The sequence below is a fragment of the Hoplias malabaricus genome, chromosome 2, assembly GCF_029633855.1.
Source record: "Hoplias malabaricus isolate fHopMal1 chromosome 2, fHopMal1.hap1, whole genome shotgun sequence".
NCBI lineage: Eukaryota > Metazoa > Chordata > Actinopteri > Characiformes > Erythrinidae > Hoplias > Hoplias malabaricus.
The window spans coordinates 83,617,525-83,631,097 of record NC_089801.1 but is presented as its reverse complement, the minus strand read 5'-3'; the positions used below and the strand labels follow the sequence as shown (position 1 = coordinate 83,631,097).

Genomic DNA, 13,573 nt, shown 5'->3' with positions numbered 1-13,573 from the left:
TTCAATGAAGAAAAAGATACAAACTTTAAAGATTCCTGGAGTGGAAGTTTAAATAAACTGTGTAGTACCTTGTTGAACGTTGTGCCATCAGTTAACTTCAAACAAAAATAATTTACAAGTTTTTATTTTTTATTTATTTTTTTTTTTTAAACACCTGTGCCTCTTAGGCAAAACTCACATCTGAAAATATCATCTGTAGTAAGTGGGTCATATGGAAAAGTTCCAAAATTATCCAAAAGATTATATCCACACACCAACATCCTGGATTACACTCAGCTGCAAATGATGCTCAGTCCACTTTACTCAGTGTCAGCTGTGAGTTAGCAGGTTATAATGGTCCCGTGAACCATGACTGGGCTGTGGAACAGTGGACCTGTGTTCCCTGGAGTGTTGGAGCACTATCTTATACATTTAAGGTGTGTTGGGAGTTCATCCAGCACCAGAACCTGACCACATTAATGCTCAGATGCAAGGATATAATCAAGTCTACACAGCAGGTTTCAAAGATTTGGTTCAAAATATGACACAGACTTAGAAAAAGTGATGTTAGAAGAGGTTTTCCTCATTGTTCTTATCTCTTTCCATGTTTCTGGGAGTCTGTAGAAGGGTGAATGTGTCAATGAATGAAATGCAGATGAATGTTAAGGAATCTCATGATAAGGACAACTGTGTTTGTGGGTGAAACTAATGGCTGTGCACTCAGAGTATCCTAAGATTCCTCTGTGAGTAACAGGTGTAGGATGTGTTTCCTGAGACTGGAAGTTAATGAACTCTCAAATCCTCCTGTAACCAGTCCATGAAGCTGGAGCTTTTTAGAGCTGTGTCTGTGTGTGTCATTAATATATAAAGACATATGTAGTGTTCCCAAAACAACCTGTAACATCGTAAACACACACACCTTGCTAAGTGAGCTTACTTCTTTTGATTTTTAAACCAACTTTTCTTACATATATCAGCTATAATACTGAAAACAGATAGAATTTAACAAACACTGAAATACAGAATTTAAACCTGTAACCTAGAGTGTGTTTCTTCTTTGTTGTTCCAAGCATGTGTCAGTTGTTATATACTTTGATGAAAGAATAAATACGAGCAAAAAATGTATAATAATTCATACAGACACGTATTAATTGTAAAAGTGGGAATAACAAAGAAATTATATTCCACATTCCAAATGATTTAATAAAGTTTATTACTTATATATCTGAGGAAACTGTGACAAAACAGGTAAACAGAGCAAAAGGTGAATAAAGTTTAGAACATTGGAAAATTCCAAAAGGAGCATAAAATGTTGATTCAAAGTGAACAAAATCTGACATTTGGATATACAATGTTTTCCAAAGGGTTTTCCTGTCAGCATCATCACTGTAGATTTGTTTATCATTAACAAATGATTTGAAGGGTTTTTTTTTTTTTTTTCATATAAGGTACATTCAGTTCAATATTCTCTCTAATTTCAATTTTAAAAAAAAGATAATAATAACACTCTAACTTTACATGTGTCAATGAAATAAGCTACTCACAGTCTAAATCAAGTGTAAACTCTGTATTGTATAATACATAAATACATATAGAAATCCCCATAGAACATGCTTTAAACTAGATGTGTCCACGCAACAAATTAATTCTACTTGTTTCCTGACTGAGGAACACAAAGTTTAGGAAAAAGAAAGGTTCGATCTACACACCAAACATAATAGTTTAGAATCAAAGTGTAAATATTATTTCACCACCCATAAAGCCCAGTAATAACTCAAGAAAATATAAAACACCACTGAACCTGAGGATCTTCTGACACTGGGTCCTGAAGAGGGCGCTCATCTGGCTTCAGTCTTCATTTCTGAGAGGAAGAAGAAAACAATGAGAACAATGAGAATGTAGTTATATTAACTGCAATATTCCAGTAACAAACAAAGTGCAGACCTCAGTAGTTGGAGCAGATGAAGTTGAGCTGCTGGTTCTGTGGCAGACTGACCCACTGCTGTTCTCCACTCAATTCCACTGCTCCAGATCTCTCTCCAGAACCACAGTCTTCTCCCCTGGTCCTGTTCCCTGGAGCTCAGTTCTGGTAGCAGATGGACTCTCCACTGACCCAGAACCAGAAGTTGAGAGTGCAGGTGTGACGTAGCCCCAGCCAAACGTGATCAGTGGAGGCTTTCTGAGCCACCTCCGTCACCTTGTACTGGACCTTCTCAATGTAAACTGAGACCAGATCCACATAGTTCTCCCTGCAGTATTTCAGAGCATCTTTCCAGGTCAGAGTCAGATCCACCAACAGCAGCTGATCTGGAGATGGAAGGAAAGCAGGATGTTTTAGTAACTGTGTGTGAGGTCAAACAGGACGATCTACAGAGGGTTGTATAATCAATGTTAAAAAATCTGGCACTCACTCTGGTAGCAGACGAATGGGTTCATAATTTTACATTTTCCATCATGCCACTAGCTTTGTTCCATCATGCGCACTGCAGTACAGTTCTCATCCTGATTATCTGGCTGGCCAGAATTCCAGTATCGGAATGAAGAGTTACTCTGAACTGACCACTGCCAGGAGTCGTTGAACAGACCAGCCCACACATTACTACTACTACTTGTAGTTGTCATACTCCAGATCTGCTGGTTCTCACTCTGGTCTCTAACACTAGTCAGATCTGTGTAGTTCTCTCTGCAGTAGCTCTGAGCTTCACGCCAGGTCTTTACATCAGGAATAAACCTATATGTTTGATTATGTGCCTTGTTTCCTGAAAACACAAGAGATATTTTATCAATGGCTCTGTTACAGTACAGTTCTCTCTTCTTCAGCAGCCAGAAGAACAGTTAATGACACACATCTACTCAGTATGGTCAAAGGTTTGTTGATACTAGTTTTACTGGTCACAAGGCGTGGACACACCCAGGATGGAGCCCTAGTCCATCACTGGGCATCACACACTCAGCAGGTCACTCACACCTAAGAACACTGTTTAGTGGCCAATCAACCTACTAATGTGTGTTTTTGAATCGTGGGAGGAAACCCACACATACACAGGAAGAACACAACTCCACAACCCAGAGATGTGTGACAGTAACACCACATGATTGGGGAAAGATGTTTTCTAAAAGGTCAAAAAGATGTAAAGTGTCCACATACATTTGGCCATACAGTGTAGGAGGCCAGTAGCTCTAGTTATATAAGAAATGTATATGATTTTCAGTACTATGTGTCTGTGTGATCTTACCATCATAACACACAAAAGAGTATTTATGATCACAGCCATCATCCAGCCAGGTTCCATCATATTTCTGCATCGCAACACAGAACTCACTCCCTCCAGCATTGTTTGGTTCTCCACTGCTCCACTTCCTGTACTCCACTCCCTCACTGTAGAGACCTCCATCAGCCAGCGACCACTGCCATCTCCCAGTGTTCCCTCTGTTTAGACCGATCCACACTGAGCTGGTAGTTTTATCTTTGAGAGTCGTGTTCAGGTTCTTCATCTCCTCCATGTTGTTGATGGTGGCCAGATCAGTGTAGTTCTGTCTGCAGTAGCTCTGAGCTTCAGTCCAGTTTTTAGCTTCATTCACAAAGTGATATTGATGAGGAATGTGCACCGACACACCACAGACAGCTGAGAAAAACATGAAAACCAGAATATAATATCCACAGTACAATATTCATTCAACAGCAATGCCGGTATTTCATGTTTTTTTTTTTGGTTTTTTTTTTTTTTTTTTTTTTTTTTTTTTTTAACATATATTTGAACAGTACAATTCATTAATTTATTTATTGTCTGTAATAACTGTCTAGCTCAGTTTCACTGTGGGTCTGGAGCTTACCTGTAATTTTTGGGCTCAAGGCAGGAATACACCCTGGAGGGGGCGCCAGTCTTTTACAGTAAAATATATTTTCATACATTTTAAGACTTATTTTATTGTATATTTAATTAGGGTATATAACAGTAGAAAAACTGTTTTTATCATTGTTATTTAGTAGTAAATATTTTAAAATGGCTCTCTTTTAACTCTTCTACATTCTTCTAAATAAAGGTGGAATTCCAGAAGGACACATGACATGGATTTTTGTAGTAGTTTATTTAAAGCGCTCAGTTATTTTTACAGTCGAATCAATGACTTTACTGAACTCATGACCATAAGTTAAGTTAAGTAGCTTAAATAACAGTGTAGCACTGGTTCAAAATAGAATCAAAAACACTGGCTGGAACCAAGTGACTGTAAAAATGCAACTACGGTGAGAAATCTGAGCTAGTGTTGGGCTGGGATCTTCAATCACTGATGACATGTCCCTATAAAACAAACAAACAAAACAATTAGCAATAACATGTCACTGCTAAGATATAAATATATGAAGCTAGTAGTCTAGCTAATAGGCTAGCTTATATCTGTAACATGCTATGTAACATTGCTGAAGCTACAGATCTTCTTGGTTCATTTTAGTAACTTAATGAAATAAACCTAATGAACATCATCTGAAATCTTAAAGGCTCATTAATTATGCAGACTACTCATTATTGGACATTATCATCAATATCAGGAGAAAAGCCTAATGCTAACAGCTACCTACCTGCTTGCCTGAAGTTCATGTGAATTTTTACTGAAACTGTGTACTCCAAATATCTTCCTCACAAATTAGTCATCACACGAACAATGGAGGATTAATTGATCTGATAATTAAATCAATAAACACTTCTCGGCACTCCATGCACTGACTGAATCCTGTGCTGATGTGCAACACCGTCCAACCACAAAGACTAGAGGTGTTCACGAACAGTGGGGAAAATAAGTAGCTGAGCCACATCATCCTTCTCGCCCCAAGTTCAGGAAAATTCCACATTTGTGACTCAAGAAGTAAGTGCATTTTGAGCAGAAATCATAAAACAGAAACATTAGCCTACAGTCATCAGTACGATGCTGATGGATAGGGACTGGACTCGTAAAGAAAAGATGGTGCATGTTTCCAGAGCTTGACAGAAAGTACTGTATTCTGGTAAATTACAGTTATTTACTGTTGTTGCCTGAAAACATTGCTGTTTATTTACATTTGAAGTATGATTATTTAACAGTAATTTACAATTATTCTAAAATATGGTAAGATGATGTTTTAAATCCATCATAAATTTACAGCAATTTGTTAGATGTAATTATTTTGCATAAAGTACAAGTGCAAAAAAAACCAAACAAATAATGTAAAATATGAGAAAAACAAAATAACTGTGGCCTTTGAGCCCTCAGACACCTCTGCATTGGTAATACACACAGCATTGCTTCACCACAGTAACTTTTTGACAATTGTTTCTCAGTAAACACAATTTACAAACAGAAGTGAAGACACACTCATCTGATAAAAAGTAGATGACAGAAACCCAGGGCCCTGGAGGTTGTGGGTTCGATTCCCGCTCCGGGTGACTGTCTGTGAGGAGTTGGTGTGTTCTCCCCGTGTCTGCGTGGGTTTCCTCCGGTTTCCTCCCACAGTCCAAAAACACACGTTAGTAGGTGGATTGGCGACTCAAAGGTGTCTGAATGTGTGTGTGTCTGTGTTGCCCTGTGAAGGACTGGCGCCCCCTCCAGGGTGTATTCCTGCCTTGCGCCCAATGATTCCAGGTAGGCTCTGGACCCACCGCGACCCTGAATTGGTTAAGCGGTTACAGATAATGAATGAATGAATACTAAATTATACTCTACTGCTGAATAGAAGATAATGTGCTCTGTGAACACTGCTGTGGATATTTGATGGAGGACATTGTACACTTTCTGACATCAATTTCCCCATGAATCATGAGAATGTAGTTGGGGCTGTGTCTATGTTTTATCTTTTTTAAAGAACAAGGACACATGAATTTTAGTAGCAATCTCTTGGTATTGTTTAATTAACTACAGAGAACTTTGGAGATTACTTCTAATGTCTAAAATAATCATACACCGATCTTATTCCAAAACATTCACTTAGTAGTTTAACAATTACATCCTGTACTTACAAATACAACATCTAGAACCTGCCTTTTCTGTCTTCATGAGAAATGTCATTCTTTTTGATCGTGGCCAAATCAGGTAATATCTAGAACCTGTCTGAGACCTCTGTGTATTTTATCACACTACAAAGTATATTCATCTAGTGTGTTCTTATTTCTCTTACAAAATGAAGTTTGTAGAACCTGTGTAGGTTCTCAGTGTAGTTCAGTGATGTTCCTCAGAGTGATTCTCCAGTTCTTTTGGAGTGTGTACCTCACAGTAACTGGGTCACTATGTAGAACTTTCTCTTTATCCAGTGTCCACTATGAAAACTAACCCCAGCAGAAGACTGGAGCAGCTTCTTTAGCTCTGAGTTAATGTTAATGAAACATGAATCCTACCTCGATGTTGGTTCTGTTCTCCTCTCGGCGTCCACTTCTGTCGTCTTCTCTTCTCCCTGTGACTCTGTATCTCTCTTTATACTCTCTTACTCTCTCTCTCTCTTTCGCTCTCTCGCTCTCTCTCTCTCTCCAAACCCCTCTTCTTTACCTCCGACACCAGACTGATGGACGTCTGCTTCACCAAAACATGTTTTGCATAAAAGTCAGGTGCAGCACACGGCCAGTCAACAACAACCTCTTGTTTTTGATATTAACCCTTTAGGGCCCTGAGACTGTTGTAGTGAGGTGTCAGTGGTTTCACACAAACCATGTTTTTCAAATGAATTATTTTCTATTTTATGAATTATTTCTTTGAACTACAACTCACACGAGATGAAGAATTCGACTCCTTTGGCACACTCTACACATCATGTTCTCACCGCACTTCCAGAAGGTGCAAGACCAACCAAAATGTCATCAGTCCTGATTCTCATAGACCACCCTGCAGTCTTCGATGCAGTCGACCACCTGTCTGTCCCTCACCAGCTTTAAATCACCGGCTCTGCACAGCAGTGCTTTACATTGTACCTGGATGTTCAGCTCATGATATCACTAAGGTAACAACTGGTGCTTCTGGTTTCATTTCTAATTTTATTTGTTTCATCGTGGTATTATCATATATTTTTACACGTGTGGTTTTACAGAGACTCCTATGTGTTAAGAATATTATAAAAACAGTCCTGTAGATTATATTTAATAGAAATAAATATCAGACACTGAAATCATTAGGTCACACTGACGTCCAGAACGTAAACACAGGCTTTAGGACGTGGAAACACCAGGGTCATGTGGGTTCAGGATGTGTGCCGGTGATTTGCATTCACAGTTTACAGGCGTCAGACAGGTGTAAACACACTACGTCAGCATGAGTTTCTGGACGTTTCTGAAAGGAAGGGTATGAACAAGGAAGGAGTTTATGAAAATTAGACAGTGATGTTATCAGCAGCTGCTCTGCTCTGAGATGGTTTGCTCACCTCAGTCTAATAAACACCAACCCAGCAGTGACCACCTTATGTCCAGTAGAACTAAATACATGTCCAAATGTCCACAACGTCCAAATGTAAGGACAGTGTTTGTAGTTAGTGAGGTCTGCGTCTTTAAGCTGCACACATTGTAGACAACGGTTGTAATAACTCCATAGCCAAGCACTGACTGGTAGAATGGGATGCTCTGAAGCAGCTGCACATGAGGCTGAGACCACCATGCCTAAAACTAAAGTGTGGGTTTGAAGTGTAGAAACACCTATAGTCTCAGCAGGAACTTCTAAAAATTATGTCCAAATTCTGAATTGTTCTGTGGGCTGTAGATGTGTGAATGTTCTACAAATAGTAGGATGATCATTCAAGGCTTAAACTGATTTATACATTTGGTCCAAGGCATATGTTCACCTTCAGGCTTTCGTTTCCATCGTTTAAGTTCCAATTGAGAACCCTTAAAGTGAGGAAATATTGTACCAAAAAGGGAGACAAGGTCTGGGAATACATTGGTTTTAAACGAGGTGGCCATGCTCAGTCCTTGTAGGTACCGTCACAGGGAACACAACAAACTTTACCTTAATTTAAGGTGGGTGTTTCCAAAGGTGGGGGTGAAGGAAGGCGATGTGATCGGTCAGTCATAGCGTGAATTTCTATATCTATTATTCACTTTCTTATTTATTTATTTGAACTGTTATTTGTGGTGGTTCAGGGAATACAGCCTTGCATTGCACAAACTGCATGCACTATCACAGTTTATATACTCCTTATCTAATTTAAGAAGATATCTCTTGTTGAAGAAACCTGCAAAATAAATATAATTATTCTGATTTCATTACACAGTAAAAACTGCTTATGTTCAGGTTATGAATGTACTGCTGTTCAGAGTCACACACACTCTTTATTTTAATCTTAATTCCTCGAGTTTCGCATCGATACCGTGATGTTCAAGAACATTATCACACATCACATTTTTGTCCATAGCGTGCACCCCCAGTACAGGGAGGATTTGTGCATTTGTTTTATTAGAGCACAAGATTTACAATCAAAACTTCATAGAATTTTATAAAGCAGTTTTATTGATTTAATTTTTAAATTAGTGACAAAACTGGTGTATAGAGAGTAATGATGATAATGACACAGCGATACACAACAAATCAAACACACAAAATAAAAAAAGGACTAAAAATAGATCAAACTTGAAACAATGTTTAAAACTGACATTTGAAGACCATGGTCTTGAACAATGTGTCCATTCAACAAACTCATTCTGTTTGTTTCATGACTGAGGACCACATATATTTCAGGAAGAAAACAATTCATCTGCGCACTAAACATCCAACATTGTTATCAAAATGTACATATTTACTCACCACCCAATAAACCCAGTAATAATGCAAGAAACCATAAACATCACTGAACATAAGGATCTTCCCACTGAGGATCTTCTGTGTCTCAGAAAGGGAACACACCTGGCTTCAGTCTTCATCTTTGAAAAGAGAAAGAACCAGTGAGTGTTACAATGTCCACTTCAATATTCCAGTGATAAACAAAGTGTAACTGACCTCAGTAGGTGGAGCAGATGAAGTTGAGCTGCTGGTTCTGTGGCAGACTGACCCACTGCTGTCCTCCACTCGATCCCACCGCTCCAGATCTCTCTCCAGAACCACAGTCTTCTCCCCCGGTCCCGTTCCCTGGAGCCCAGTTCTGGTAGCAGATGGACTCTCCACTGACCCAGAACCAGAAGTTGAGGGTGCAGGTGTGACGTAGCCCCAGCCAAACGTGATCAGTGGAGGCTTTCTGAGTCAACTCTGTCACCCAAGACTGGACCTCCTCAGAGTGAACTGAGACCAGATCCACATAGTTCTCCCTGCAGTATCTCAGAGCGTCTTTCCAGGTCAGAGTCAGATTCACCAACACCAGTATTTCTGGAGACAACAGGACAGAGGTCAGTGAGAAACACAGTGCAGTTCAGAGTAATATTTTAAAATGTTAAATGTTTAAAATGTTAAATACATATATATGTATATATAAACTCATGAATATTGAATCAGTGAATCATGACTCACTCTCTCGGCAGACGGAAGGGAGCTTGTTGTCACAGGTCAGATTAGTCCACTGACCGTCCTCAGTCACTACGGCACACTGCTGCTGTCCATTATTACCATAATTATCTGGTCCAGACCTCCAGTATCTGAATGAGGAGGTACTCTGATCTGACCACTGCCAGGAGTCATTGAACAGACCGATCCAGAAAAACTCATTAGAATTTTTAGACAAATTCCAGATCACCTGGTTCTCCGTCTGGTTCCTCACACTGACCAGATCTGTATAATGTTCTCTGCAGTAGCTCTGAGCATCAGGCCAGTACTTTTTATCTTGAATGAATATGTATCTATTAAAGTTTGTCTTATTTTCTGAAACAGAAATTTTATAAACATTCATTACGGTCTCTGTATGCAACACACACCAATGACACTGATAGAATCACTAATGTTAAAATATTGTACAAAGTAATATTAAGTTGTCTATAGTTTTTTTTTTTTTTTTTCCCCATTACATGTCATAATAATTTATATGAACCAGTATCTGGAAGTACTTACCGTTATAACACACAAAAGTGTACGATGTCTCACAGCTGATATCAAACCAGGTTCCATTTGATTGATACATTCCAACACAGAACTCTCTCCCTTTATCGTTGTTTGGTTCACCACTTCTCCAGTTCCTATACTCATCTCCCTCACTGTAGAGACCTCCATCAGCCAGAGACCACAGCCATCTCCCAGTGTTCCCTCTGTTTAGACCGATCCACACTGAGCTGGTAGTTTTATCTTTGCGAGTTATGTTCAGGTTTTTCATCTCCTCCATGTTGTTGATGGTGGCCAGATCAGCGTGGGTCTCTCTGCAGTAGCTCTGAGCTTCAGTCCAGGTTTTACTCTCATTCACTAGAACATACCGATAAGGAGAGTATACAGACACTCCACACACAGCTGTAAAGAAAACCAGGAAAAGTCTAGTTTAGTGGAAATTAACACACTTAAGTGTTTTACAAATTCTGAAAAGCTGCTTTGTGACATCCTCAACTGTAAATCGCAGTATATAAATACATTTTGATTTGATTTGATTTCCACACAGTGTTTAAACAAACAATCACCACTGGTTTATTCAATACTCTCTAAAACAACAGAAGTACTGGACAAATGCCATCAGTGTTGTTACCTGACATTTTTTTACTAGATTTTGTCCAGATACTTGGCCAGAAACATGCAAATGTATAGCGAATACATGTACTGTAACTGTATATCCACTAGTAGCAATATCTGGGGTCCAAGCAGTAATTTATAAATATATCCCAAAGCAGCAATACCATTTAGCTAGTGATCACTGCTACATCTGCTAATGTCTTAAACAACAACGCCTGAAGTTGACTTTATGTAGAAATTATTATGACTATTGTGTGTAGGTCATAATAATAAATTAATGCATAATTTATTCATTGTCAGTAACCCTTATCCAGATCAGGGTCACGGTGGGTACGGACCCTACCAGGAATTATTGGGTGTAAGGCAGGAATACACCCTGGAAGGCGGGAAGGCACCAATCCTTCACAGGGCAACACACATTCACACCTATGGACACTTCAGTTGGCAATCCACCTACCAACGTGTGTTTTTGGAGCATGGGAGGTAACCGGAGTACCCGGAGGAAACCCACGCAGACACGGAGAACACACCACAATCCTCACAGACAGTCACCCGGAGGAAACCCACGCAGACACAGGGAGAACACACCACACTCCTAACAGTCACCCGGAGGAAACCCACGCAGACACAGGGAGAACACACCACACTCCTAACAGTCACCCGGAGGAAACCCACGCAGACACAGAGAGAACATACCACACTCCTCACAGACAGTCACCCGGAAGAAACCCACGCAGACACAGGGAGAACACACCACACTCCTCACAGACAGTCACCTGGAGGAAGCCCACGCAGACACAGAGAGAACACACCACACTCCTCACAGACAGTCACCCGGAGGAAACCCACGCAGACACAGGGAGAACACACCACACTCCTCACAGACAGTCACCCAGAGGAAGCCCACGCAGACACAGGGAGAACACACCACACTCCTCACAAACAGTCACCTGGAGGAAACCCACGCAGACACAGAGAGAACACACCGCACTCCTCACAGACAGTCACCCGGAGGAAACCCACGCAGACACAGGGAGAACACACCACACTCGTCACAGACAGTCACCCGGAGGAAACCCACGCAGACACAGGGAGAACACACCACACTCCTCACAGACAGTCACCCGGAGGAAACCCACGCAGACACAGGGAGAACACACCGCACTCCTCACAGACAGTCACCCGGAGGAAACCCACGCAGACACAGGGAGAACACACCACACTCCTCACAGACAGTCACCTGGAGGAAACCCACGCAGACACAGGTAGAACACACCACACTCCTCACAGACAGTCACCTGGAGGAAACCCACGCAGACACAGGTAGAACACACCACACTCGTCACAGATAATCACCCTGAGCAGGACTCAAACTCACAACCTCCAGGACCCTGGAGCTGTGACAGAGACACAACCTGCTGCACCACTGTGCCACAACTATCTACTAATTCTTTAGAAATAATTTAAAAATATACATAAAAATCACACACACAAACAAAAACGACCTCTGACCTGAGAAAAGGAAGAAGATTAAAATGCTCCTCAGGTCCATTTCTAAAAGAAAATTCAGAAGAATTTTACTTTACATATTTGTGAACATCAGCAATAAAATATGAAAGTTTACCAATAGTATGTTCTCTGACTGTAGAGATTATATTAAAATCTAGAATGTTTCCCCTGGTCAATTTTATTTTTACTTATTTATTTATTTATTTATATTTTTACCCTTGTTCTTATTTACAACAGCATCCTGACAAACAGCAAGGTTTACATGGAAATAAATTAATGGATATTGTCACTGTCTAGAGGAGAAAAAATAATTAAGGATTTCAAGAACTCTTGATGAATGAACCAATAGAAATGCTCAACAATTACTGAGAAACAAATCTATCACTTTTTTGGAGATCAATGTTTTTTTCATGTATTTGATTGTTTTTGGATAGTGACAGTATAAGATGAAATGAAATATAGAGGAAGAAACCTCTTTAAAAATGCTATATGAGGATATATGAAGCAGTAGAAAATATTAGAACAAATGAACTGAATCAAACAGCACAGAAGTAAGTTGATGAATCAGTAACAATATGTTTGGTGTTAAAAGTTGAGACGGACATAAATAACTTTAATTTGAATGTTTTCCGAATGTTTATTTCACTTGTTTGTGGAAGAAGACAATGATAAAATATTGAAAGCAGAAATAGTTTTAGGGTTAGTTTTATTTGGATGTACAACGTGGACCAAATATCAGATAAAGGTAGACACCGGCTGTATTAAACATTTTTAGAAATGTTGGTGACTGACCAATGAGAGTGTTGTAAATGAGTGTGAACCTGTGTATATTGTGAAGAGTGTGTAAAACACCCCTGTAACTTCATTACCTGTGTTTTCACAGAGTTTATCTCTAGACTCTAACTCTGGTAATAAATCCAAACACCTGGGTTTTTTAGAATTCTAGACTTGAGGGATCTTTTACACAATACTTCATCTTTCTCTGTTTTATACCTTAAAATGTTCAGGAAAATTCTAGAACCACTTTGGGATCCCAGTGTAATTTAGTAACGTTGCTTAATGTAATTTTCATACATTTTAATTTTAATCATAATTCACACTAGAAAATGTCCAATATCCAAAATAATTATGGAATATTTGAAAATATGTAACTATTCAGGTAGTATCTAGAACCAGTGTAAAATCACAGTGTATTCACAGTTTTAGAATTCTGGACTTGAGGGATCTTTTACACAATACTACATCTTTCTGGGAGGCCCGGTGGCGCAGCAGGTAGTGTCGCAGTCACACAGGGACCTGGAGGTTGTGGGTTTGATTCTCGCTCCGGGTGACTGTCTGTGAGGAGTTGGTGTGGTGTCTGCGTGGGTTTCCTCCGGGTGCTCTGGTTTCCTCCCACAGTCCAAAAACACACGTTGGTAGGTGGATTGGTGACTCAAAAGTGTCCGTGAATGTGTGTGTGTCTGTGTTGCCCTGTGAAGGACTGGCGCCCCCTCCAGGGTGT

General features: G+C 39.8%; 1 protein-coding gene and 1 pseudogene across 1 annotated transcript; both read right to left on the bottom strand.

Annotated features, from left to right (window-relative positions):
- Positions 1-1,467: 1,467 nt before the first annotated feature.
- On the bottom strand, positions 1,468-10,586 carry LOC136678736 (macrophage mannose receptor 1-like). The gene is made up of 4 exons (XM_066656860.1): positions 10,580-10,586; positions 9,961-10,305; positions 8,923-9,285; positions 1,468-1,840 (listed from the first exon to the last, which is right to left on the bottom strand). Exons 1-3 carry the CDS (start codon positions 10,584-10,586, stop codon positions 8,924-8,926), a joined length of 714 nt encoding a protein of 237 aa, XP_066512957.1. The 3' UTR covers positions 1,468-1,840; position 8,923.
- LOC136687440 (C-type mannose receptor 2-like) lies at positions 1,925-3,347 on the bottom strand (annotated as a pseudogene).
- Positions 10,587-13,573: the final 2,987 nt, after the last annotated feature.

What these genes read in the sequence shown, in the direction of transcription:
- LOC136678736 (XM_066656860.1), bottom strand. An exon ending in CACTTTTGTGTGTTATAACG is followed by an intron (nt 9,286 to 9,960) that starts GTAAGTACTTCC and finishes TGTTGTCTCCAG; the next exon opens with AAATACTGGTGTTGGTGAAT.